This window comes from Orcinus orca, chromosome 6 (assembly GCF_937001465.1).
Source record: "Orcinus orca chromosome 6, mOrcOrc1.1, whole genome shotgun sequence".
Lineage (NCBI taxonomy): Eukaryota > Metazoa > Chordata > Mammalia > Artiodactyla > Delphinidae > Orcinus > Orcinus orca.
Window position 1 is genome coordinate 101,193,276 of NC_064564.1, and position 27,150 is coordinate 101,220,425.

Consider the following 27,150-nt stretch of genomic DNA (forward strand, 5'->3'; position numbering starts at 1 on the left):
CATCTGTTAAGTGGATGGGTACCTCGGGAACACGAGGCTAAGGAGGACATCACATACATGTCAGCCAGATGCACTTTCTGACATAAGTATTATTATGAGTGAGAGCATCATTCATCTGCTAACCAACAGGTATTTATGGATTTATAATGATTTATTTAGTATGTTCTCGGCCCTGAGCTAGGGGCTGTGGAATGATGCCCTAAAGAGCTCAAAAGTAAAAATACTCACAGGACTGAATAACCACAGCTGGATGGAGCTTGGCGGCAGGTGTGGGGGGTGGGGAGAGAGCAGGTTCCTGGGGAAGACCCCCGAAGCAAAGCTCTCCAGCCAGGATTTCTCCATAATCATTACCATGACCCTGGCACAGAAGTGTAAGGGTCCCGCTTGACAGGTGGGGAAACTGAGTCTCCATGACGCTTCAGGACTAGCTCAGGATCAGTGGGAGGTGTGGCAGGACCAGATCCAGACTCTGTCCGATGCCAGGCCTTGCTTTTCCAGCCAGAAACAGACACTTAGATGAGCCAATATATTGTTCAACTTGGAATTTCCCTGTGGGGCATGTGTCTGTCTCCAAAGGTGGCGGCCAGAGGGACTGGGGAAATGGGATAAGACTCTGAGAACAAGGAGAAAGATGGGGAATGGGGGGACCCCGCCAGCTTTCAGGTGCTAAAAAATGCATCCCCAAACTTCAGCTACATGTGGAGGAGGGGGGAGATCTGTAGAGCTGGCTTTTGGCCTAGACATCCCCTTGAGTCTTGTGTGGCCTTGGTTAAGACCCTTCCTTCCCTGGGCCTCATTTTCTCCATCTGTAAAATGGGACCAGTGGTCACAGCAGCATAGAGTTGCTATATGGAGTTCATGAAACCATGTATGAAACATACTTCATGAAGTACCTGGCACATGGAACACACTAGGTAAACACTGCCCCCTTCCCCGACACCCCCCAGCCCAGCTATCTCCCTCCACCGTGGGATGGAGCCCCGGGACAAAGAGCCATAGAGAGTGGTCAGGGAGGAAAGGGAATCCCCACTCCTTGGGCCACCCACCCCCCCTTCCTGGGTACGACTGGTTCTAGGCCTCGGGCCAAGTCCCTCATGCCTTCGATCTCTGCCCACAAGAGCCACGGAGGCCCTGGGCCAAGGCGTACAGCCACCAGCCCTCTGGACTGATTCGGGCCTGGGACAGGCTCCAGTCCCAGGGATGGCTCTCCTCTCCCCTGCCTCTCAGGCCTCCCCTTCAATCCCTGCCAACAGCGAGGGGGCTCGGAGGTGCCCTGGCTTGAGCCCCCTGCCCAGAATGCACCCCCATGGGAGGTGACACTAATTGTCTGGGGCTGGAACGTTCTAAGCCCTGAGGTTCTGCCACTTGCTGTCCTGCTTACACCTTCCTTGTAGCTGACACATGGTGTCCAGCCACCTGTCCTGTGGGTAGCCCAGGGCCCGGCGTGGCCTGCCGCGGCCCAAGGACCTCGGCTCTAAACTCTGCTCCTCCGGCGGTCTTCCTGACCACCTCCATGCCACACAGCCTCCCTGCTGTTATTATTATCAACAACAGCAATTTCTACTGAGCCCCTACTCTGTGTGCAGCAGCACGCCTTTGCTCACTGGGTCCTCGGAGCAGTGCTGCGAGGCATGACAATCCCGTTTTGCAGATAGGAAAGTGTCATATGAACAAGACCTGCAAGTTAGCCGACTGCTGAGTGCCGTCCGGGGCAGCCCAGGGCCTTCTCTGGGGCTCCCATCAAGGGTTGGACGTTTGTCCTGAAGCTGGTTCTCGGCCCACTTTCTCCCAGCAAGGGTCAGAGAAAGGGAACTGTGTCACTGGGGGCTGAATGACTGAGCAGCTCACACCATCTCTTTGTGCCTCAGTGTCCTCATCTGTAAAATGGGGAGAATGATATCACTTACTTTGTAGCGTTGTTGGGAGGATTCAGTGAGTGCCTGTGTGCGGCCGTGGCAGTGCCATGCCTGCCAGCTGTTGGAATTATTGTCACTGCTGAGGACCATGCAGGGACTTCTGCGTCATTTCATGGAATTCCACTCCACTCCGCATGGGTATTGCCATTGTCCCCTTCGCCCCTCCTCACCCTGATTCCGCAGCTGAGAAAGCTCTGAGATGGGAACGGACCTGTTGAAGGTCTAGGCAGCTGGTCCCCTGCAAAGCTGGGTGTGACCAAGGTCTCTGCTTAGCTACCCCGTCTGACAGGGGCATCGGCCTGGCGGTGTCCAGCAGCGGGGAGGGTAAAGAGCCCTGTTCTGTGTTCTGCATTCCTGGTTCCATGCCCAGGTCTGCCTTTGACCCCACATCTTCCCCTTCCCTCTCTGGCCTCAGTCTTTCTGTCTGTAACCCTAAGTCGGCTGGACCTCGTCTCTGATGAAGGCCCTTTTGGCCTCAGTGCAGAGTGTCTGGAATTCCCAGAATTCACCAGGAGCAGGAGGTTTGTCCTAAAGCTAGTTTTGTGTCCACAGGGGGAGCAGGGTGAGGATGGCACGGCCGAGGGGCACCCCGGGCCACCTGGAGATCGGGTAAGACCCCCATCCCCACTGTCCATCCCGTGGACCAATGCCAGGGTGGAGCCCCGACCTGGGAGGGGGCGGGGAAACTGAGCAGGGGTGAGGCTGCTGCGAGCTTCACGAGGTTGTGGCCTAGGAGGCCCAGGTGTGGCATCCCCTGCACCCAGTGGCCCGTTTTTCATTGTTATCCTTGTCGTTTAGGGCCCTGTGGGTGATCGAGGAGACCGCGGGGAGCCAGGGGACTCTGGATACCCGGTAAGTATCGGAGCTCCTACCTGCTGGCAGCACCGGGAGTGTTATAAGAGGGCCTTCCTTGACCTCTGTTTCCTGCAACCTAGAATTAGAACAGCCTTTGCCAGGAAACAGGCCCGTCCTTCCACCATTAGTGCCCAGGCTTTAAGCACAACCCTCCCCCTCCCCGCAAGGGCTCAGGGCGTAGTTCATGCTGAAAGGGGAAGGGTCCGAGATCTTTCCTGAGGGAGGGAGAGGATGGGCGGGGGAGGGAGACCTCTCCCCTCCAAGAACCTCAGTGTCCCCATCTGTGGCCGAGAACAGCTCTCCCAACAGAAGCAGTGTGAACAAGCCACTGAATGAGCACCGGAACCCCCCTCCCAAGCTCCGCCCACCTGCCAGCCCCCTCGGCTCTTCCCCGCCCCGCCTTCATCCTCCCTGGCAGGGTCATTATTTCACCCATTTTGCAGATGAGGGTGCTGAGACTCAGGGGGACAATGACACATGGCTAGGAAGAACAAGGGCTTTCTGGGGTCCTCCCCCCCCAGAATGAGCCCCCTCACCTGTCTCTCCTTGACTTCCAGGGACAGGAGGGTGTACAAGGCCTCCGTGGAAATCCAGGCCAGCAGGGCCAACCCGTGAGTGGTGCTTGCTGTCCCATCCCCCTCCTGCCCTGAGGGGGCGGTAGAGGAGCAGCGGGGTGATTAAAGAACTGGGCCTTTTAAAGCTTAAAGGGACCCTCCCTGCAGGAGCGCCTGGGGCAGCCCATTCTGGTTTCTCCTGCCCTGACCCTGGGGGCACCCCCAGAGCCTGCACCCCCAAACCCCTCCCCACACCTCCCCCCTCCAGGCGGAGACTGGCCACCCTCCCCAGGAGAGAATCCTGGGGCTGCCTTGCGTCATCTCACCTTGGTTTGCAGGGGCATCCGGGACCCCGGGGACGGCCGGGCCCCAAAGGATCGAAAGGGGACGAGGTAAGAGGCCCTGCCGTCCACAGGGAAGGGAAAGAGACTGGCCCAGGCACACAGCACACGGGAGGGAGGGCTGGGGGTGCTCAGAAAGAGAGGGAACCACAGGGAGGGGCCCGGCAGGGTGTGGCCTGGCCAAGATCCCTTCAAACAGCCTGAGGGAGGGGGGATGACCAGCCCCATTTATAGGGCCTCCCGGAGGGAGACCACCTGTCAGGTCAGCCAGCGGTATTTGAACCCAGGGCTGTCAAGATCCAAAGCTGGCCTCTCTTTCCACGGTGCCACACCGTAGAAAGAGAAAGCTGGGAGAAGTGAAGTGAGGGGGTGTGGAGGAAGACACGGAGCTGGTGATGCCCGTGGAAGAGTTCAGAGGCGGTGGAGAGGAGTTTCCTGCCTTGCACCCAGGGCTCCTGCATCTGCCTCCACTGAGGCTGGGCCAAGGCTGCCTTAATGCCCTCAACTTCCCCCCAGGGGTGCACCCCTCCACCCGCAGAGCCACCCCCCACCCCTCAGGGAGAGCCAAACCCATGGGGATTAAATAGACCAGCCAGCCGTGGGCTTCGCTCCCACCAGGAAGTTGCCAGGGTCCGGAGCCTCTGCAGCAGGGTTGCCAGTGAGGGCCCAGGACCCAGGGTTAGTGACAGCCTCGACCTTGGGCTTCTGAGTCAGGCTGCTTGGGCCCATTTGCAGATTCAGATGCCAAGGCCCAAGAAGTGGAGGGGCAGGGCCCGGCCACAGAAGGGCCCTTCCAGAGCGCCTAGTGTTCTGCACCCCCTCCAGGAAGCCCTCATCACGTGCCCCTTGATTTTCAGGGACCAAAGGGAAAGCAAGGCAAGGCTGGGGGACCAGGACGGAGGGGGATCCAGGTGAGTGACTCCCAGCTTCTCCGCTCCCACCCACCTCCCTGCCCTCCCCAGAAGCCCTCACCAGCTTCTTATTTACCGCCAGGGCCTGCAGGGGCTGCCGGGGCCTCGGGGCGTGGTGGGGAGACAGGGCCCCGAGGGTGTCGCTGGACCAGATGGGCTTCCAGGCCGGGACGGTCAAGCAGGACAGCAGGTGAGCAGGACTTGGGGTTAAGAGACAGTGTCTCCATTTGAGATGAGGTGTGTGCGTGGTGGGGTGCCATAGGCCATGGGCCGGGAGGAGCGTGTTTGGAAACTTGGATGGGCAGAACCAGCATATCCAGAAGCCTCCTGCATGGGCAATGGCCTCATCCCTTGGGACCTGGGACCAGGGCCTATGGCCCATCTCACTGTCTCTCCTCCATGCCAGTACCCAGAGGGTCATGCCCTGTCCAGCAAATAGAGCTTCCGGTTTCTAAGACCCTTCCCTTCCCCACCCATTTGTCCCGCTGGTCCAGCCATCCTCACACACAGGCAGTATGACCTCCATCCCTCAGTTTAACCTCCAGCTTCACCCAGGGTTCACCCAGGTTTTTGTTTTGTTTCATTTTGCTTTGTTTTTGCTTTGGCTACGTTGGGTCTTCGTTGTTGCACGCGGGCTTTCTCTAGTTGCAGAGAGCGGGGTCTACTCTTGGTTGCAGCGTGCGGGCTTCTCGTTGCGATGGCTTCTCTTGTTGTGGAGCACGGGCTCTAGGCGCACAGGCTCAGTAGTTGTGGCACATGGGCTTAGTTGCTCCGCGGCATGTGGGATCTTCCCGGACCAGGGCTCGAACCCATGTCCCCTGCACTGGCAGGCAGATTCTTAACCACTGTGCCACCAGGGAAGCCCTTCACCCAGGTTTTGAGTCATCCTGCCTCCTTGGCTGCCTATTTCCTGAAACTTGAAAAATCCTCCTCTGCCCTCTTTCTTCACAGGGGGAGCAGGGAGACGATGGGGACCCTGGCCCCATGGGCCCTGCTGGGAAGAGAGGAAATCCAGGTGTGGCTGGCTTGCCTGGAGCACAGGGGCCCCCAGGATTCAAGGTCGGACACTTGTTAATCCCCTTACCCGCCCTCCACCCTTTCTGCCCTGGTACTAACTATAATGACACCGACTGCAGTGCTGATGTGAGCGCCCATGTCCCAGGGCCTGTGTGAAAATGGAGTCCTCTTTCTCAGGGGTCCCTCCCCAAGCTTAAACTTGACTTAAAGGATAGTTTATCCAGGGAGCTGTAATACTGCCCCCTACCAGGCCCTTGACACTGTCAACTATTTGTTGAGTTGTCCATGGGCGCCCTCTTGTGGGCCTTTGTGGAACAGTGCATGTTGCTGGCTCTGAGACCCTCCAAGGCATCTTTTTAGAAAGTTTCCTTGAGTGGTGGCGGAGGCAGCCAGGAGTCAGTCTGAGCCCAGGGCTAGACACTGAAGGGAAGATTGAAACGAATGAATCAAACGGGGCTCTCGCCCTCTCTGAGCTTGAGGTTTAGTTGGAGAGAGGTTGGAACCCTCCATAAAGACAGCTGGCAGAGGGAGAGATGGCCTTGGCCCGTGGAGGATTTAAATGAGCAAGGAGGGCCAGCGTGAATGGAAGTGTGGAGGTGGGGACTGCATGGTCTGTTGGGAAGAAACAATGAAGAGGAGAGGCGTGTGGGAGAGTGGACGGAAAGTGGCCCTTGAATGCCAGAGTAAGAAAAGAGACTTTCCCCTTAAGGAGGATGAAGTTTTGAGCACCCCTCCGCCACCCCCCAGGCCTATGCCTGTTGCCCCAGCACCCGGAGATGTTAACTGACCCTGTGGAATGGTTGTTCAGCGCCTCCCCTCTCCTCGAGCCATTTTCTCCCTTTGATTGGTCATCTTGGTGTATTTCTTTAAGGGTGAAAGTGGGTTACTCGGGCAGCTGGGTCCCCCTGGCAAACGAGGGACGGAAGGCGGAACGGGGCTTCCTGGGAACCAGGGGGAGCCTGGATCCAAAGGCCAGCCGGTGAGTGAGCCCCAGGGAACACACGTGTTCACACACACAGACCCAGAAGCCACCTTCCTGCTCTGTGACGAGGGCAGACCAATACCCTCTGTGGGCACAGATACCATTCTGCCTCCCCTGCGTGCAGGCTTGGAGGTGGAAAAAAGCTGAGAAATGAGATATGAGCGGTCCCTTCAGAATGAGGAGAGGTGATTCCAACCGGAACTCTAAATAGCCTTCAACAGCCTTGTATCTATTAGAAAAATTGCATCTATAGTTTAAAAACTTCCCACAAAGGCTCAGATGACTTCACTGGTAAATCCTATTCATTGTTTATGGAAGAAAAAAATACCAATTCTGCATAAACTCTTCCAGAAAATTGAAGAGGAGGAGTATTTCCCAACACATTCTATGAGGTTAGCATTACCTTGATGTCAATGCCAGATGAGGACATTACAAGAAAAGAAAACTACAGACCAATATACCTCATAACTATAGATACAAAAATTGTCAATATAATTTTAGAAAAATGAATCTGAGAATACATTAAAAGGATTGTACATCAAGATCAAGTGAGGTTTATCCCAGGAATGCAAGGATGGTATAACATTTGAAAGTATATCAATGTAATTCAGCATATTAGCAAGTGAAAAAAGAAAACCCAGTTAATCATCTCAGTAGGTGCAAGAAAAGTGATTGATAAAATCCAACTCCATTTCTGATAAAATTTCTCAACTTGGTAGACCAAGGAACTCTCTCAACTTGATAAAGGGCATCCATGAAAAATCTATATTTAACATCATACATAATAGTGAATGACTGGGACTTCCCTGGTGGTGTAGTGGATAAGACTCCACACTCCCAACGCAGGGGGCCCGGGTTTGATCCCTGGTCAGGGAACTAGATCCCACATGCATGCCGCAGCTAAGAGTTCACATGCTACAACTAAGGAGCCAGCGTGCCTCAACTAAGGAGCCGGCAAGCTGCAACTAAGGAGCCTGCCGGCCACAACTAAGACCCGACCCAATCGAAAAAAAAAAATAGTGAATGACTGAATTCTTTCTCCCAAAAAGCAGAAACAAGTCAAAGATATCTGTTCTCACTACTTCTATTCAACATTGTATTGGCAGTTCTAGCCAATGCAGTAAGGCAAGAAAAATAAATAAAAGACATTCATATCAAAAAGGAAGACATGAAACTTTTCATCTGTAGACAAAATGGTTGTCTACGTAGAAAACCCAATAGAATCTACAATAAAGCTACTAGAATAAGGGAGTTTTAGCAAGATAGCAGGGCACCAGCTCAATATACTCAAATGACTCGTATGTGCTAGCAAGAAGCAATCAGAATTGGAAATCTAAAGAGCAATACTATTTACAATAGCATAAAAATATGAAATCCTTAGAGATACACATGACAATAGGTGTATAAGACATGTACACTGAAAAACTATAAAGCATTGTGAGATAAATTGAGGAAGATCTAAATAAGTGGAGATATTTACTGTGTTTATTGGTCAAAAAACTCAATATTGTTAAGATGTCAATTTTCCTCATGTTGGTCTATAGATTCAACACAATCCCAATCAAAATCCCATCAGGTTTTTCTTGTAGAAAATAACAAGCTAATTCTAAAATTCATTTGGAAATGCAAAAGACCTAGAATAACCAAAACAACTTGGAAAAAGAAGAACAAAGTTGAAGGACTAACAGTAGTTGATTTCAAGACTTACAAAGCTACAGGAATCAAGAAGGTATGGTATTGCCATAAATATACTAACGGATCAAAGGAACAGAAAAAAGAGTCCAGAAATGTATTCATTCATATACAGACAACTGATCTTTGACATAGGTGCAAAAGTAATTCAGTGGATACGGAATAGTGTTTTCCAGCAATGGCTCCAGAACAATTCAGAACTTCATACTGTGTACAAAAGTTAACTCAACATGGATCCTACACCTAAAAATAAAACCAAAAGGGCTAAAACTTCTACAAGAAAGTGTACAAGAAAATCTTCGAGACCTTGGGTTATAAAAAGATTTCTTAGAAATGACACCAAAAGCATGATGCATAAAAGAAAATCTGATAAGTTGGACATCAATGAAATTTAAAACTTTTGCTTCTCAAAAGGACACTGTCAAGAGAATGAAAAGATAAAACACATACTAGGAGAAAGTGCAAAGCATATGTCTCGTAAAGGATTTATAGCCAGAATATATAAAGAACTCTCAAAACTCAATAGTAAGAAAATAAGCAGCCCAATTTTAAAAATTAGACAATTTTAAAAATTAGACAAATTAGACAAAAATTAAAAATTTGAGTAGACACTTCAAAGAAGCTATACAGATGGCAGATAAGCACATGAAAAGATCAGTATCATTAATCATAAGGCAAATGCTCATTATAACCACAGTGAGATGCTACTGCACACCTTTGAATTTGAATGGAGAAAATTTTTAAAGACTGATCATACTGATCCTTGGCAAGGATGTGGAGCAATGGGAAGTCTGTACTCTGCTAATAGGAATGTAAAATTGTACAACCACTTCAGAAAACAGTTGAGCAGTTTCTTTAAAAGTTAAGCAACAGGGCTTCCCTGGTGGCGCAGTGGTTGAGAGTCCGCCTGCCGATGCCGGGGACATGGGTTCGTGCCCCGGTCCGGGAGGATCCCACATGCCGCGGAGTGGCTGGGCCCGTGAGCCGTGGCCGCTGAGCCTGCACGTCCGGAGCCTGTGCTCTGCAACAGGAGAGGCCACAACAGTGAGAGGCCCACGTACCGCGGGAAAAAAAAAAAGTTAAGCAATATGGGCTTCCCTGGTGGTGCAGTGGTTGAGAATCCGCCTGCCAATGCAGGGGACACGAGTTCGATCCCCTGGTCTGGGAAGATCCCACATGCCATGGAGCAACAAAACCCGTGCGCCACAACTACTGAACCTGTGCTCTAGAGCCCGTGAGCCACAACTACTGAGCCCGCGCTCCATGAAGCCACACGCCTAGAGCCCTTACTCCACAACGAGGGAAGCCACTGCAGTGAGAAGCCCGCGCGCCGCAACGAAGAGCAGCCCCCGCTCGCTACAACTAGAGAAAGCCCGCACACAGCAACGAAGACCCAACACAGCCAAAAATAAATTAAAAAAAAAAAAAAGTTAAGCAACAACGAAGCATATAACGCAGGCCTCCGGAATTATAACCTTGTCTGAATCTAGCACACTCCACAACATCTGTGTGACTTTGAGCAGGTGCCTGCCCTCTCTGGGTCTTTATTTCCTGGTCTGTGAATAGGCACATTGTGTCTCCCCAGGCTGATGTGGGAACACACATGCACGGTGGTGCATGCAGAGTGCCTGACACATAGCAGGCCCTCAGTTTTTAGGGGTTACTTTGAGGGGCCCATTCCTCAGTAGAGCCTTTGGGATGGGTTGGGAAGTCTACAGGTCCTTCCACTGTCTTCCTTGAAGACCTGGGACAGGAGATCCTGAGTGTTCTAGAGCATCCCCTGTGGAAGGCCTGAGCTGGCCTCCACTTTCCCATTTGACAGAGGGCACAGGCTCCTGCCCCGCTGGAGTCCAGGCTGACCTGGCGTCTGCTCTGTGAGCCATTCACACTCATCTGATCGCTTCGAGGTGGAGTGGCTGATATCCCTGCAAGAAGGCAGGCCCAGGGGTCCTGCATGACTGCCCAGGCACCCTTCTCATCCTGTTCTCCCCACAGGGTGACTCCGGTGAGATGGGATTCCCAGGAATGGCTGGCCTCTTCGGACCCAAGGTACAGATTCCCATTCTACACTGTTCCTCTTGGGGTCCCATCCATCCACCTCCTTGTTCATTTATTCATTTATTCACTCAACAAATATTTCTTGAGCATTAGCAGCGTGGGCTGCAACACAGCCAGGGTCTAGCATGAACACCTGTGTCTCCCAGCACTCACATTCCAGCAGACCTGGGTTCTAAACCCAGCTCCACAATTCAACTCTCTGTGCCTCAAGCAAGTTACTCGGTCTCTCCAAGCCTCAGTTTTCTCATCTATAAAATGGGTATAATAACAGCAAAGCGTTGTTACAGTTAAGACCAGAGACCCACACCATTTAGCACCGAGCCAGCTCTCTGGCACCTGCTGAATAATTGTGCACATTTGTTACTCTTCCTGGAGCCTCTCGGGTGAGGCGTCTCTTGACAAGGAGGGCAAAGGTTGGCCAGACCTCGGGTGGCAGAGCGCTGGAGCCCTCGCCCAGTGGCCGCCCAGACACAGCAGCCCTTCCTCTGCCTTCTGCAGGGCCCCCCAGGAGACATTGGCTTCAAAGGCATCCAGGGCCCTCGGGGGCCTCCTGGCTTGATGGTGAGTCGTCTCCCTGTCTATCCCAGCAGGGACAGTTATCCGAGGCCCAAGGCTGGCCAGCCATCAGCCGGGGGGCCGCCACTCCTCCTGTTCCTTCGGCATCGAGCCCTTCTGCCCACAATCTTCACTCCTGTTTCCATACCTTTGCTCATGCCGTTCCTGCCAGCTGGGCTGCCATCCTTTCCCCTTTCCCTGCTCCCCCCGTCCACTGGTGCCCCCCCCCCACAAGGCACATAGGACGGGCTCAGGAGACGCATGGCCTGGCCCCCTTGAGGACGTCTCCCTTCCATCCCCTTGGGACACTCAGGCTGCCCTCTACCCTCCTGTCCCTGTGACTGTATTCCCCAGGCTCTGGGACAAGGACACACAAGCCTTTCTCTCTCCTTTAGGGGAAGGAAGGCATCATTGGGCCCCTAGGATTCCTGGGACCTTCAGGACACCAGGTATGTGCAGGGGGCTGGCCAGGAACACCGCTGGGGCGAGACTGTCTCTGTGACCCAGGGCCAGTCTGAGCCTCAGTTTCCCCTTCTGGGACGTGGGGCTTCCCCTCTGAGCCCCCTCTCACTGGGCCATGGTTTATTGCAGGGTCCGAAGGGTGACAAAGGCAGGCGAGGGGACTTGGTGAGTGGATGGGCTGGGGACACTATGGCAGGGGGTATGGCAGGGTTGGGCTGGGGCAGGGGGCGGGCATGGCTCAGCCTGGTCCTCTGACTCTTTCTCCCTGCTTCTGTCCCCCCTCTAGGGATTGCAAGGTCCGAGGGTGAGTGGGCTGCGGTATGAGGGCTGGGGGGACAGGGGAGTGGGAGGGACGGGCCCTCTGGTTTCCCCTGCCCATGACCAGGCGTGTCCTTGGGCATGTTTTTCCCTGTGGGCCTCACTCTGCACCTGGGCCACCGTCGTGCCCGGGTCTCAGGTCTGCTGGAGGAGGCCCGGGCTGGGTGGGGGGATGAGAGGCCTTTGACCAGGGCCTCATTGTTCTCCTCTTCCTCCAGGGTCCTCCCGGTCCCAGAGGGCAGCCCGGCCCACCGGTAGGTAGCTGTGTGCCCGGTACCCCTTGAACTGCAGGGCAGCAGGTGGGATTCCTTTGAGTGAAACCCAAGGCTGCGCTGGCAGCCTTCGCAGGACTGGCCCTGACTTCACAGGCCAGGCCAGGCCTCCGGGACAGTGTGGCACAGTCCTGGTAGGGCCAGGCAGAGTCCAGCGTGGTGGGTTCTCTCACGCCCCGACAACCCCCGGGACTGCAGCACCAGGTCCCCGTCAGATACAGACCCAGCCTCTTCTTTTGCAGGGTCCTCCAGGGAGCCCTATTCACTTTGTAAGTTGGAGAACATTCTCTGTTGCCTGCGTGGGGTAAGGCCTGGGGGGTGGTGTCGGGGGCAGGTGGCGGCAGTGGACCCCTCTCTGGCCAAGGTGGCCCTAAACTGCCCACGTCCTTTTGCCGCTCCATACTGGATCCTGGACCCTGAAGCAGCAGAAAGAGCCCCGGGCTGAGAGGCAGGGTACCCAGCTTTTAGTCAGAATGCACCCCTGACTATGAACCCAGGAAGACCTCCCACCGCTGGCTCCGGGGTCCTGTCAGTACACTGTACAGATCCGTTGACAACTCTTTAAGGTTCTGGTACCGATTCCAACCTGGGTGTGTTGGGAAGGGGGGTTCCCCGCACCAACAAGCAATGTTGGGGACACACCAGCTGGGTGTCCTACAATTCAACTCAATCCTGACACTACTTGGAGTTAGCGTCAGATTCCACAGGTTGAGGGCTCAGTCCTACAAGATTGCTGCTGGTCCCCCATCCCCCAATCCCCATGTCCCTCACCATCCCCCCCTCGCCGCCCCCCTTCAGATTGCCAGTGGCAAATCCAGGTGTCACCTGTGCCTCTGGCCAACTGGCTGTAAACCAGAGGTTCCCACCATGCCCTCCTGGGGTTCCGTTAATTTGCTAGAGCGGCTCACAGAACTCATGGAAACACTTTACGTATTAGATTGTTGGTTTATTATAAAAGGCTGTCACTGAGGAGCAGCCAGATGGAGGATGTGCATAGGGCAAGGCACGGGGAAGGGGCACGAGCTCCCCTGTTCTCCCCGAATCTCCGTGTGTTCACCAACCTGAAAGCCCACTGAACCCAGTCCTTTTGGGATTTTATGCAGGCTTCATTACACAGACATGATTGATTAAATCATTGGCCACTGGTGATTGACTCGACCTCCAGCCCCCTCTCCCCTCCCTGGAGACTGTGGGCCGTAACTGCAAGTTCCAACCCTCTGATCACACGTTTGTTTCCAGCAACCACAAGCCCCCATCCTTAGGTTACTTACTACTGAGCAGTCCAAAAGTCACCTCATTAATATAGCAAAAGAGACCCTATTCCAGGAGATTCCAGGGCTTTTAGGAGCTCTGTGCCAGGAACGGGATTGGAGACCAAATATATATTTCTTATTATAAATCATAATATCGCAGAGTCCTTCCAGCTCAGATTCTGAGTCCAAAGAGGGCCAGCGGGCAAGGTTGCAGGGGGGGCCCCTGTGTTCCTCCCTGGTGGATACCCTGGCCTGTATGAAAGCATGGCCCCCTCCCAAGCCCTCTGACAATTCCGTCTCCATTTCACCACGGTGATGATTGACTGTTAGAAGCAGGCCCTGACAGCATCCAGGGAGCGGCCAAGGGGAAGGGCTGAATGGGGGAGGAGCTCTCGGGCCGTGAGCTGCTCGGAGCCCCTGTTCTTCTCCCCTCTCTGCTGCTCGCTGCCCATCCCTCTGCCTCGCCCATAAAAATGGAATGACAGCCCTGGCCTCTCCCTCTACACTTTTCCTCCTTCATTCAGTAAGGAAGCCAGCTAGGGGGAAGTGAAGAGATCTAAGAAAAACCTTCTCCCTCTGAAAAAATGGGAAATGAGAGGGTTTTGAGTTTTTTTGAATAATAGCTAATATATTCAGTGCTTGTTACATGCCAGACAGCATTAGAAGTGCTTTTCACGTATTAACTCATTTATTCCTCTCAACAGTTCTGAGAGAGTTTTATTGTCATGCCCATTATCAGGATGAGACAACTGAGGCAAAGAGAGGTTAAGTAACTTGCCCAGATTGTGCAGTTAGTAAGTAGCAAGGCTGGGATTTGAACTGGAGAAGTCCCTCCAGAGTCCTCGCCGCAGACCCCAATCCTGCGCTTTACTCACTGTCAGATTCTCCCCGTCACTATTTTCATGGCAAGACCATGGCTATGTTTCTGGCAAGCCCAGTGCCAGGGATGGAGCTACAAGTGTACGTGAGACAATTACAGTGCAAGCCAAAGGGGAGACACGGGGACTGTAGAGAAAGGGGTCCACACCCAGCCTGGGGGCAGAAACGTCGGGAAAGAGTTCCCATGGCAGCTGGCGTCTATAGGATGAGCGTAGGGCAGGGTTTCTCAACTGCAGCGCTGTTGACATTCAGAACCAGATGATTCTCTGCTGTGAGTGATTGTCCTGTGCGTGGTAGGATGTTCAGCAACATCCTCCACCCACTACATGCCAGTAGCATCCCCTCCTCCAGCTGTGACAGCCCCTGAAGTCTCGAGATATTGCCCAACGTCCACTGGGGGCAGCATCTCCCCTGGATGAGTACCACTGGGATAGTAAATGGAATGGTGGAGGGAGGGAAGAGGCAACGGGAGCAGCATGTGCAAAGGCCCAGTGGCTAGACAGAGCACGGTACTTAGGAACTTAGTAGTACAATAGTGTGTCTGGTGCACGGAGCACATGTGGGAGAGAGAAGAGAGGCGGGGCCAGAGACCGCAGCACTCAGTCCAGGTCTTAGAGCCATGCTGAGGAGTTTGGACTTAATCCTGAGGGTGTTGGAGCACTATGGAAGTGCCTGGAGGAAGGGAGTGGAAGGGCCTGTTTGCAAGGGGAAGAAGGACAGAGTTGCACCAAAGTCATGCTGTTGGCCACGATCCCGCCGGGGAAGCGGGGGTGGGAGGGCTCTCGCTCAGACCCTGGAGCACCCGCTTGGTGGGTGTGTGGAGACCAGGAGGTACACCCTGTCTTCTCCCCGCACAGCAACAAGATGACCTTGGGGCAGCTTTCCAGACGTGGATGGACGCTAGTGGAGCACTGAGAGCAGAGGTACCACCAGGGGCCCTGCCCACATGGGGTCCCTTCCTGGGGGAAACGGAAGTGATGGCCCATGTGTGGTCAGTGCCCTCCACGTGGCCTGCACTGAGTGATTCATGGCCAGAGCAGGGGCCAGAAACAGGCCTGAGCCCTTTCTCTTTCCTCCAGAGCCCTTTCCTCCTGAGTCAGGAAGAGATGCTCAGCTGGGTCCAGAGCCCACAGCAGCTTCCGTGGTTCAGTCCCACAACCCGCCAGGAGCAGGAAGCTCGTTGTCAGTCCACAGGCTCTGCTAAGACCCTGGCCGGTGATCAAGTCAGCCCCAGGATATGAGGCTGAGCAGGGCCTCAGGTGTCCTCTAGTCAAGCCCTGTCAGGAGTGCCCTTTGCTTCTTTGCCTCCTTCCCGCGATGGGGAGCTCACTACCTCCCAGCTCAGACCTTCAGACATTTCCATTTGTGCCCTGAGCAGCATGCTGGGGAGAGGTGATGCCGAGGTGACTCTCTCAGGGCTCGTGATCCAGGCGGAAGGACAGATGGAAAGGCCCGTTATCTTCCTTCCATTCTGGGGGTCAGTGGAAAGTCCTTCACCAACCCCTTCCCGAGGGATTTGGGACCACTCCCTTGACTCCTCGCTCACGGGGACCTTGCTGTTCTGCACAGGAACCAGGCTGACCCTCTACTCCTCTCAAGCCTCCAGGCCCTCCTGGCAGATCTGCCCCCACCTGTCCCTGGTCCCCAGTCTCTTTATTTGTTCAGTGGAGGGAGACCCAAGTGTGCCCCCTGCTGGGAACTCAGATGTCTCCTCAGTAGCAAGAACCTGGGGCTGTGGAGGCTCGGACCTCCGGCCAGGCCAGGACCTCAAGAGGCCGATGGCCACTCTCTCTCCCCACGACAGGGTTACAGCCATCCGGACCGGCTGGTGCTGGACCAGGGAGGGGAGATCTTTAAAACCTTACACTACCTCAGCAGCCTCATCCAGAGCATTAAGACGCCCCTGGGCACCAAAGAGAACCCCGCCCGGGTCTGCCGGGACCTCATGGACTGTGAACAGAAGATGGTGGATGGTACGAGCGCCGGTGCGGTCTCAAGCGAGGGCTTCCTGCCCCAGGGGTGGGGCAGGGCGGGGCAGGGGGTTCCGGGAGGAGCCGGGGGGATGGTGCATTAGAGCCTCCACTCCACTGGGCCAAGTTTCTGTCCTTGGGGGGGCAGTCATTTATTCACTCAACAGACAGTCACGGAGCCCCACGATGTGCCAAGTGCTTGTGCTTCCTGGGGTGTGGGGATATAGTGGGAAACACAGAGGAGTGGTCCCACCCTTCCAGAGCCCACAGATCCGCAAGCTGTCCCATTTCCGTGCAATGGGACAAGAGCTGTGGCAGAAAAAGCCCCCAGGGCCAGGAGGGGACCCCATCATAGCTTCCCTGCAGAGCCAGGATTCCCCCTTTCTGTCCGCACCTCATCCAAGTCTCTTCTCTCTCCGTGAGCTGATGTGGTGCTGTGGAAGGACCACAGTTTTAGAGGCAGAGAGACTGGAGTTTGAAGGTCAGCCCTGCCTCTGACCAGCTCTGTGAGCTGGGCAAGCCACCCTTCTCTCCGCTGATCAAGAAGGTGGACGAGTGGCCGGCTGTCCTACTCTTTCAGCTCTGGGGTCTTTGGCTCCCTTGGAAACCCAAAGGGGAAACCAAGTGCCGGCAGAAGTGCCTGGTTGATGGGGTAGAAGCCCTGACTCCCACCAAGCTCTAGGAGGATCCCTACCCTTGGCGGCGAAACCATTCAATTAAACGATCCCTAAATCCCTTGGGCAAGTGACTCAGCCTCTCTCAGCCTCAGTTGTCCCCTCTGTAAAATGGACGCTACCCAAGAGCGACATAGGCAAGGGCTCCACCACGTGGCCCCTCCGGGGCCTCTGCCACCTGTGAGCTCTGCCCAGAGGGTTTCCTTCCACCTCTGCGGCTCATAGAATCCCTTTTCTGCTCACCCTCCCCGACTTCATGTCCAGCTGGGGCTCAGCGGGTCCCAGGGTGTGGGGTCCACCTGCAGAACCAAGCCCCGGGTTCCTCCCCACACATATATGTGCCACCCCATCCCCTGCTGCCTGCAGGTACCTACTGGGTGGATCCAAACCTTGGCTGCTCGTCCGACACCATCGAAGTCTCCTGCAACTTCACACATGGTGGACAGACGTGTCTCAAGCCCATCACAGCCTCCAAGGTATCCATCTGCTCACTAGCCCCCACTGGATGGCCCTCTCTACACCCCCCTGCCCCCTGCCCTGGACCACAGCCCACCCAGGTTTGGGACTGAGCCTTGACTATCTTGCTACATGGCCTTGAGAAAGTCATCTCCTCTTTCTGAATCCCAGTTCCTCATCTGTACACTGGGGATGAATTGTTCAAAATCCATGGTTTCCAAACCCTTCTGAGTTATGTGATGCCAATGGTTCTTTCTTCAAATAAAACGTTCTGCCTAATATCTAAAATGGCGGAGTTAGCCAAGCTGGCCTGGCTTGGACAGCCGTGACCATCAGCACAAAATAAATCAGTGCGATGCTCAGCTGGGATATGTGTTCCGGGGTTGTATACGCAAATATGTGACTCATGTTTGGTGCCCACTTACCACGTGCCAGTCTCCGGGCTGAGAATTTTCTCTGTACCGTCACCCCCATTTCTATTAACGACAACCATAGAAAAACTAATTTGTGTGCAAATTAAGTCTAGTTTCAATAAATTTGATTATTTACATAAATGCAGCAGGAAGAGTGATTGACAGCATAGGCTCCTTGCTGCTTTGCTGGAACCTTTCATAACGAGTCTCAGATTGAACTTTTAAAAGCCTCTCCAGGCCAGGAAGCGGAGCCAAGAACTTACCATCAGACTTTGCCTGGAATACTTATAGACTTGGGTGAATTCCTCTCTTCTTAAAGTCCTCAAAATATCCTGAGATTCCTGTACCTGCCAGGAAGTGACCTTCCTTACTCACCTGGTAAGGCTGCTGGGAACCCTGTAATCAAGGTAACAGACTGATTTTTCTAAGGGGCTTTATTGGCTCCATAAAGTCAACCTTAGTTCCTTAAGTGATCTGGTCGTATCTGAGTCTCTTTATGTCTCTCTCAAATATGACATTCCATTCATAGCCTTGGTGATAACCAAGTATTTCCAATTGTGTCCTGTTACAAGGAGAATAGATTCTCATTGAACTTATGCAAATAATTATACTGCCATGAGAATACTCACCAAGAGCTTCTGAATTCTAGAAGGATCAGGCGGGAGAAACAGCAATTGTTTCATCTTTGTTCACAAAGGTGTACTTCACCAAATGGCTGAAATGCATTGCTAGCTTAAGAGAAAAGTTTTCCTTAAATGTGGAAACAGAGATTAAAAGAACTGCCAGTGTTTCCAAAAAAGCATAAAAAGTTATAATCATCCCCATCAGTTCGTTCAGTCCTATGTAATTGATCCTCGATCTTGATCTTTTGTTAGTTTCATGAATCCAGTTTTTCCTTAGAGTTCTATAAATTCTTACCCATTCAATGGTATGATTTAAAAGTTATCAGAAACCTGTACTTGTCAGAGTCCTTTCCATGAATCTCCTTGAAGATGAAGCACTTTTGCAAAGGAATAAAACAATAATTATAAATGATAAAAGAGGAAAACAATAATTATAAATGATAAAAGACTGACAAAAGAATGACATTTTAAAATGCCTATGGTTAAAGATCTGATGGGAGTTCATTATGATGCAGTTGACAAGGAAATTTGGTTATTTCTGTGACACACAACATTTTAAGATGATAGCTGGGGTTATAGATGGATAACATAACATATCAGACTTTTAGGAATTTCATATTATTTCTGGAACACCATATTAATAACATATACCCTTTCAAGGATATCCATAAAGAGAAGGTGTATTTCTTATTTGACAATGTTTCCCATGTGATTTAATATATCAAATAAGCCTAATTAGTTTAATGTTTCTCTTTTTATAAGGAAAGAGATGGATCTTTTGAGATGTTCCAACGATCCTCTGGAAAACCCCAGTTACTTCCAAGTCAAAAAGTCTTCATTTAGAACTTGATTTTGGGAAGTCTGTCAAAAATATCAAAGGTTTTGGACACTTGACTAAATAGAATCACAGATCATTATGAAAAAGTGCTTAATTATCTACTTAGCCAAAGTGACAAAAGATTTTAAAAGCAAATACAGATGGTTACATCGTTGTGAGAAAACTTAGCTCTTTTGATATTGAGAAGACTGTGTCTTCTAGGTAACTAAAGACCTCATTAAGGCAACATGAAGCACAGGAAATTATTTTGATAAAACACAAAATCTTTGCTTTCTAGCCAGATTACTTAAAAGGTAAAGAAAAACTTTACATAATCTCTTAACAGGAGCAGACCAGTGCTCCAAGAAAACTTTGTCCTTATAGCAGATGAAGAAAATTACATAAGCACATTATTGATATTAAAGCTTATGTAAAAAAAAAAACTCTAATAGTAACAGTCCAATTTTAGCCAACTTGACCACACAAGGTAAAATTCTTTTTCTCTCTCCTGACAATATGCTTAAACTACCTCCAAAATCTTCATTAGACAGTAGACAAAGTCAGCCATCATCCCAAGCTAATTTTCTTTTGTAATAGAGATAACATGGATTTATTTGACTAGTAAACCCTGTAAAGTTATTTATCTGCAGTATATTTAATGCTGATAACTATAAAGACATACCTATTTTAATTAAAACAAACTTGGACTGGCTTTTATTTACCAAAGATTATCCCAGATCATGTGAACTTGAAAAACATTTGGATTAGTTTCTATATTTCTGAATTTTAGGAATACCTAATTCATAAGTGCTTTTTTTTTTTTTTCGGTACGTGGGCCTCTCACTGTTGTGGCCTCTCCCGTTGCAGAGCACAGGCTCCGGACGCGCAGGCCCAGCGGCCATGGCTCACGGGCCCAGCCGCTCCACGGCATGTGGGATCTTCCCGGACCGGGGCACGAACCCGTGTCCACTGCATCGGCAGGCAGACTCTCAACCACTGCGCCACCAGGGAAACCCATAAGTACTTATTTTTAAGCCGGTTAAACGGAGCTCTTTTACAAATTAATTTTGGCAATACCATTCAGAGGTAGAGAGAAAGAAAAAAGTCACATATACATCCAGAGACTTACATAAACACACAGAGACACTGAGATGCTATAGCTTCCACTCCAAAATTTTAGCCATGAATCAGGTACAACAATATAAAACTTACTAGTCTGTAAATAACGTTTGACTCCAAATTGTGTCTGACAGGCAGAACAGAGTTACCTGCTCCAGTGGCTAATGCTTTTTACTAGTATTTGTGGAGATGACTTTTAAGATGTGTATTTGTTCTTGACAAGTAATATTAAGGATGCTGTGGACTAGCTTTTGAGTAAGAGAGCTTTTATAGCAGTTTGTATTTTAAGAGGCCTCTTCCCCCTCATTTTTTTTCTTCAGCCTCAGGCAATTGTGGGTAGAGTTTTACTTACCTCCTGGGGTGTTTCCATTTCAAAGATTTAATCTTCAAGGGACAGAGAAAAAAATGTAAATTTTCTTCCAGGAGTTTTAGTGCCTTTTGTATGGTTTTGGCAGTTCCAATAAAATGTTGTAGTACCACCCTATAATTAGGGGAGTGTGCTCTAAAAATAATTCTCTGCCCATCAACAGGACTAGCATCTTGGCAGTCATGGTAACAAAAAAATAATAATAATAATTCTTTGGGTCAAATGGGGCCTCTTCAGAGTTGAAAATGAAGAGGGGTCATTTAGATCGCCACGACCATGGAAATGGTAAACCCACTGGACCGTGCCAATTTTGCGCAGCAGGAGATGGGCCTCATCTTAATGTTTTCCATTCACTGTGAGCCTTAGCAGTGATCACTGTGATGGAAGGATGCAACCATGCCAGGAGTAAACATCCAAAAAGAGTAAGGGCCCTGGTAGGATACCAGTGGCTCTAGGGGCCTTTGCCTTCCCTGATCCCTCTTCCTCATCCTAGATGCCTGGATGACCCCGTCAACTTTTCCCTTGGCAGCAGGGACGCCTTATAAGGTGTGTTTCTTAGTTCTGCCGAGGCGAAAGCCGAGGGGGCTGAGGAAACAAGCATATAGCCCGGATGGATCTTTAAGAAAACTATGGATTTTAGGGTCTTTGGAGGTATTGACCAGTCGTTGAATTTTGGCAGCCTTGAGTAACGATTGAGAGCCTGTAACACACAAACAAACAAAAATACCAAAATAGCCAATTAGTTCCCCTCTCTCCTTCCTGCTACATAAAATATTTAAGAAAAATTTGAATTTCAGTTCAAGTATAGTTTTTTATCTCAGTTTCTACTTCCCGATTTTCTCCTGTTATCTTAAACTGACGTGTTGTTACTGGAAAATTTTGGATGGCATCACTGTGAACCGTCTTCATAGCTCGCTGCTTTCCTTCCCAGGGTGTTCCAAGAGACCTCTCTGGGACTGAGGTCTGCTTAAACGAGCATGATACGCACGGGGTCTTTGGGAAAAGCCCTTAGGCCTCTAGTGTCATACCAGAGCCTAGGCATGTTGGTATATCCCCAGGATGCTTCTGTGGGGTTTTGCGTTTATCAAGGAGCTGGTGCACCTCCTCAGGGTTCTTAGGAGGTGCTGGCATCAGATTTTTAGGCCATTTATGTTTGCCCGATAATTTTTTTTAACATCTTTTTTGGAGTATAATTGCTTTACAATGGTGTGTTAGTTTCTGCTGTATAGCAAAGCGAATCAGCTATACATATACATATATCCCCATATCTCCTCCCTCGTGTGTCACCCTCCCACCCTCCCTATCCCACCCCTCTAGGTGGTCACTGCCCATTAATTTTTTTAGGAACATCACACCAGGGATGGGACCCATATTATCCCATTGGGTCAGGGATGAAGAATGACAGTAATGAGTGACATTTTGACACAGAAACCACAGATCTCTTGTGTCTTCCTTCTGGAGGTCCACTGGTTTCCAGTTGCAAGGCTATTTCACTCTTCTGGATTACGACATGTGGTCCAGGCACAACCGCCAACTCAGTGGTCCTAGGTGGAGGTCTCCTATCCTCACCTACAGGAATATTTCCCTCCTGCCTTCAGCCGAGAGCCTTTCCTTGGGCAGTGACTTAGCCTGGTGCTCCAGTTCACTTTCCTTAACTCTCCCCTTGAGTCATGGAGGACCCTTAATTAATCACATTAATAGTCAATTAAGGCCTTTATAATGAGTGGTCTCAGTGGCTAGTCAGAGCCTATGGCCTTGATCACACTGCTCTGGGGGGATTATCATGGCAGCCGTGACTTTTTGGATTGGATACCATAGCAATATGCAAAAGCACTTAGCAGTGAGACAGACCCCCAGCAAGCAGTGCTCCTTCTGCAGATGATGATACCCACCTGAGTTAGGTGGTTAGTAAGCAAGTTGCAGGTAAAGGGCATCCCATCCATTGATTGCAAGGGCGGTCGTGCAGTCCTACCAACTACACCAATCGTTGTGTGCTGGTCTCAGCCTATAAATAACCAGTGCTGTGGCTGGACCAGCCCTCGCAGTTCTTATTACGATTGCAAGATGCCTTTCAGCAATAACCACCAGGAAACTTCGCAAAACTAAAGTTTTATTATTTACAGGACCTGGAAATTGCACAGCCCACCTGGGGCCACAGTACAGGGTCATGGAGAGAGAGAGAGAGAGAGAGAGCGCGTGGGCCTGGGGTTCTGCTTTTATTGGGGTGGGGGGGTGTTAGGGTTTTGCAGGCTCATTCTTTAGTGGTGAATTTAAAATATAAGGGCCAGAATTTAAAGCATGGGGAGAGAAAAAACAAGTAGCCCAAACGGTCAGTTATTGAAATCAATCCAGAGCTTTAAAACAAAGGCGCCTCAGTGCCTGGAGGTGGCCTGACTCTTTATCTGGTCCTGTGGCTGGCAAGGTATTTATTTGAGATAGTCTGTCTTTGAAGTGGATGCCTCTTTGAATGGATGCCTCAGCAATCAAAGCTTAAGTCAGGCACTTGCACCAGAAAAAAAAAGAAAACCCAACTGTCAGGACTTACCGTACAGCCACTTAAGCCCGAAACCCTGTCCTGTTGTTTGTTGTCAGGTCTGCCCTTTCCAGCTGCCTCACCCTACCCCGCCTGCAGCTTGGGACTTAGAAACGTGGGGAAAGCACTTCTCATTTCCACTGCCCACTAAGAGCCTCTCACTCTTGGGCAAGATCCTCTTCCTCTGTGAGCCTCGGTATCCCAGCTCAGCTCCAGAGACCCCTCCCATACGGTGCATCAGGACCCTCGCATTTCTGGCTGGAATCAGGCAGACCTCAGTTCTTTCCCTTCCTTGTTACTCCTTGGCCGTGGGACTGGCTCACACAGACCTCAGTTTTTCTGTCTTGCGAGTGAGTACAGCTCTGGGAGCATGGCTGGGAATTGCTTACCAGGAAAGGGCTTATCCCTGGACCTTCCAGAGGAAGGTAAGGAATTCTGAGAGCTGTGGGCAGCCCAGCCCGACCCTGCCTCACGGCCGTATCTCCTCCACAGGTGGAGTTTGCCATTAGCCGGGTCCAGATGAATTTCCTGCACCTGCTAAGCTCTGAGGTGACACAGCAAATCACCATCCACTGCCTTAACATGACCGTGTGGCAGGAGGGCACCAGGCAGACCCCAGCTAAGCAGGCTGTGCGCTTCCGGGCCTGGAACGGGCAGATCTTTGAAGCCGGGGGTCAGTTCAGGCCGGAAGTGTCAATGGATGGCTGCAAGGTAAGTCTTGGGGCCCCTTACAGGCCCCTCATGCATAGACAGGTAGGAAAACGTGTTCTTCTATAGTATAAGTATATACTTATATAGTATATAGTATAATATACTATAGTATATTAGTATGATACATATAATGTTTACCTTTGAGTTTTATAAAATTGCTTTTATTCACTTTTCTCCCTGGGAAACTTCTGAGGGAAGGTCTGGGCTGGTAAAAATTCTACCAGCCGGTAGATGCTCTGCTTACTTCCAAGGCTGCTTATAGAAGGATGCATCTGTACTCTTCCCTCTGCCCCTGCCCTGCCAGGCTAATTTCTTCTCTTAACATTCTGGTTGTCTTCAGAGGCCTAAAACAGGGTGGGTTGTAGGGGAAGAGGGAGACAGAAAGTCATCCAAAAAACCAGTTTCACAAAATTAGACAAAACCAGTAATGCACAGTGTCACTGAGGATGAGGGGAAACCAACACTCTCACACAAAGCTATTTGGAAAAATTAAAACTAAATGGGTAGGGGCTTTCGGAACAGCAGCTACATGTATATTTCCAATATATATCCAAAGCCTTACAAATGTACCTATCCTTTGATCCCGCAAATCTTACTTCTAGAGTTTGTTCTAGGGAAATAATTAAGAATGGGCACAAAAGTTTAGCTACAGTGATACTCATGACCGCTTTTCTTTTAAGAATCAAAATGGCGGAAGCAATCTAAATGGACACATACAGGTCACTGAAACAGTGAACTGCCACGTGGACATTAAAAATTGTGAAGAAAGATGAGGGAGAAACGCACTTGATATATGATGAGAACTATGATGGATATACATGTCCCCGTTTCCCTCTACCCGCAGGTCCAGGATGGCCGCTGGCATCAGACACTCTTCACCTTCCGGACCCAGGACCCCCAGCAGCTGCCCATTGTCAGCGTGGACAACCTCCCTCCTGCCTCATCAGGGAAGCAGTACCGCCTCGAAGTTGGACCTGCGTGCTTCCTCTGACCTCTGACCTCCTGACTCCTCTCGGCCTCGAGGGGGAGGGAAGAGGAGGGTACCTAGGGGCAGGTGGGCCCCTAGGAGAGGCAGCTCACCTGCCCAAGGATCCTTGAGCAGACCCCAGCTGTTGTCTGCCCAGTAGAAGAGGCTGAGGGGTAGCAGGGCACGGGGTATCCTTGGGAACGACTCATCCCAGCTCAGCCCCAAAGACCAACCAAAGAGCCAGACAGAGCAAGCCGGGTCCGCAACCCGCCTGAGCCCCGCGGCCTGTCTCCCAGCTCTGCGGCCACCCCCTTCCCTGCTCAGCTTCCTTCCCAAAGAGCCCCACGTTCCAGCCAGCTTGAGGGAAGGGGGCATCTCGTCAGCTGGCCCCTGCCAGGGAGCTTTGATGTGCAATATTAGAGAGGAGACATGAAAAAAGGAGAAAAGGAAAGAAAGAAGTATATATATTTTATTTAAACAAACGCAAAGAGGGTGCGTTACTATTTTTTTTTCACCTGGGAAAGAGGTGAGAAGGTGAGAGAGAGCAGCCAGGGGGTGGGAAGTGATGGATGCCGAGAGGGAGAGGTGAGATCCTCGGGGCTGGGGGTGCCCACGTCTGCTACCTCCCACTGTGAAATCGCTGGTGCTCACAATTTTCTCGTAGTGTATGTGATTTTTTTTAAGGAAAAAAAAAAACCTATTTAAGATTCTGAAGGTGCTACCAGTTTTGCCCCAGACTTTGAAGAAACATTTGGATGTGGGGTATCATCCACGTTTTTCTCTCTCCTCCAAATGACAAAGTTTGGGGAATTCTTAAAATTTTCCTAGCATCACCCTTGTGCTCATTGCATAATCTGTTAAGGAGGGCGGGGGGAAGAAGGTAAAAGGAAAAAAAAACAAAAAGTAAAGCATAAAAACAAAAAGAAAAAACAACCAGAAACAGAAGTAGAAAAGATTTACCTTTTAACTTACGGACTTTGAAATGCTTGTCCTCTTAAGGCAGGGGGAGGCCTGAGGATGAAGGATTTTAGTTTGGCCTTCCTTGGTCCTGGAAGGAAGTTAGGCTTGTCTTGGAGGGCATGATCTAGACTGGAGAGTCCTGACCTTGCAGATTTGACCTTGAAGGAACCAATTAGGAGAACGGCACTGGGTCAGGGCTGGCCTTGGAGGTGGCATGTAAATATGGACCATCTCATGATGAAGCCACAGACCATCCCCTAAGGCCCTCCCTTCCTGGAGCTTGTCCTTCCGAGATGCAGTCGCCACTCTTTGCTTTTTCATCGCCATTCAGTCCTGTAGAAACCCAGCGCCATTAGCTCCAAGTATAAACGTGGGCTGAGGAGAAAGGCTTATCACGGGAATCTGCGGGTTCAGCGTGGCAGGGCTCTTCAGGGCAATCTGAACTGTCCTGCCTCAGCGAACCAGTCAGCGTCCGGGCTGGATTTTGCAGTCATTTTAACTATGGAATTATTTTTGTAGAAGGGGAAATTTTATGTGAACGTCTATTTGTGTCTTTTTTTTTCTCTAAAGTGTCTCTTTGGGAATTGGATTCGATTTTCATTCTTTAAGACCTCACTCTGGCCCTCCCTCCCCTCCCCCCCACTTCCTGTCTCCCTCCCCCACCCCGCCCGCCTCCAGGCTCCCTGGAAGTGTGTTTTTGTAGCAGCTCGGGCCTCATCTCAGCGCTCGGTCTCCCCAGCCGCCAGTCTCCACCTGGCCTCTGTCCTGGCGTCTGTCTTGTTCTTGGGTTTCTCTGCTGTCCTTGTTCATGTCTCTGTCCACGTGTCAATGTGTTAAAACCCAAGTGGGTTCCGTTTCTCCTTTTCCCTTCTGGATTTTAAATAAATATTTAAAACTGAGGCAATGGAATGACACATCTGTGGCCGTGTGCTTCTTTGAAAAGGCCAGAGGGAAGTTTCTGGCAGGGCTGAGGGGGTCAGGGGAAGAGGCTTAGAGGATGCCCTGTTTATGCTTCTCCCCCCCGAAGGAGGGGGGAGGAAGAGATACAGCGCCTTGTTGGGGGGGGACCTAAAGGTGAGGGAGTGGGTCCTGTAGGGTCCCATTGGCCGCCTAAGACATCAGAAGGGCCTTCTCTTGCAGTTCCGGAGGCTGGAAGTGTGCTGTAGCCCAGAAATCCAAATGTTGGCAGGGCCACGATCCCACCGAGGCCTCTAGGAGAGGTTCCTTACCCTGTCCTGAGGCGCCAGGCGGTCCCTGGCCAGCAGGGCAGCACCTCGGTCTCGGCCACTGTAGTCACATGACGCTCTCCCTGTGTGTCTCTAATCCCATCTATTTTTAAGGACACCAGTCCTATTTGATGAGGGCCCACCCTAATGACCTCATTTAACTTGATTACATCTGCAGAGACCCTATTTCCAAATAAGGCTGCCTTCACAGGTAACGGGGAAGCATATCTTTTGGGGGACACAATTCAA

At 51.1% G+C, this 27,150-nt stretch overlaps 1 protein-coding gene across 2 annotated transcripts in view; it reads left to right on the forward strand.

The window, feature by feature from the left end:
* The window catches only part of COL27A1 (collagen type XXVII alpha 1 chain), a 143,830-nt gene extending 117,243 nt beyond the window's left edge, over positions 1–26,587 (forward strand). Inside the window, exons 42-61 of one of the 2 annotated variants that reach the window (XM_004269304.4) lie at positions 2,469–2,525; positions 2,715–2,768; positions 3,329–3,382; positions 3,664–3,717; positions 4,524–4,577; positions 4,660–4,767; positions 5,529–5,636; positions 6,466–6,573; positions 10,264–10,317; positions 10,825–10,887; positions 11,277–11,330; positions 11,473–11,508; positions 11,630–11,647; positions 11,880–11,915; positions 12,176–12,202; positions 14,923–14,988; positions 15,870–16,038; positions 17,076–17,185; positions 23,530–23,748; positions 24,593–26,587. In XM_004269304.4, the coding sequence (XP_004269352.2) occupies positions 2,469–2,525; positions 2,715–2,768; positions 3,329–3,382; positions 3,664–3,717; positions 4,524–4,577; positions 4,660–4,767; positions 5,529–5,636; positions 6,466–6,573; positions 10,264–10,317; positions 10,825–10,887; positions 11,277–11,330; positions 11,473–11,508; positions 11,630–11,647; positions 11,880–11,915; positions 12,176–12,202; positions 14,923–14,988; positions 15,870–16,038; positions 17,076–17,185; positions 23,530–23,748; positions 24,593–24,739 (1,596 nt within the window). In that variant the 3' untranslated portion in view covers positions 24,740–26,587. Of the gene's footprint in view, positions 1–2,468; positions 2,526–2,714; positions 2,769–3,328; positions 3,383–3,593; positions 3,718–4,523; positions 4,578–4,659; positions 4,768–5,528; positions 5,637–6,465; positions 6,574–10,263; positions 10,318–10,824; positions 10,888–11,276; positions 11,331–11,472; positions 11,509–11,629; positions 11,648–11,879; positions 11,916–12,175; positions 12,203–14,922; positions 14,989–15,869; positions 16,039–17,075; positions 17,186–23,529; positions 23,749–24,592 lie in introns of those variants that run through there. The other variant, XR_007477910.1, reaches the window with a different exon arrangement.
* Positions 26,588–27,150: the final 563 nt, after the last annotated feature.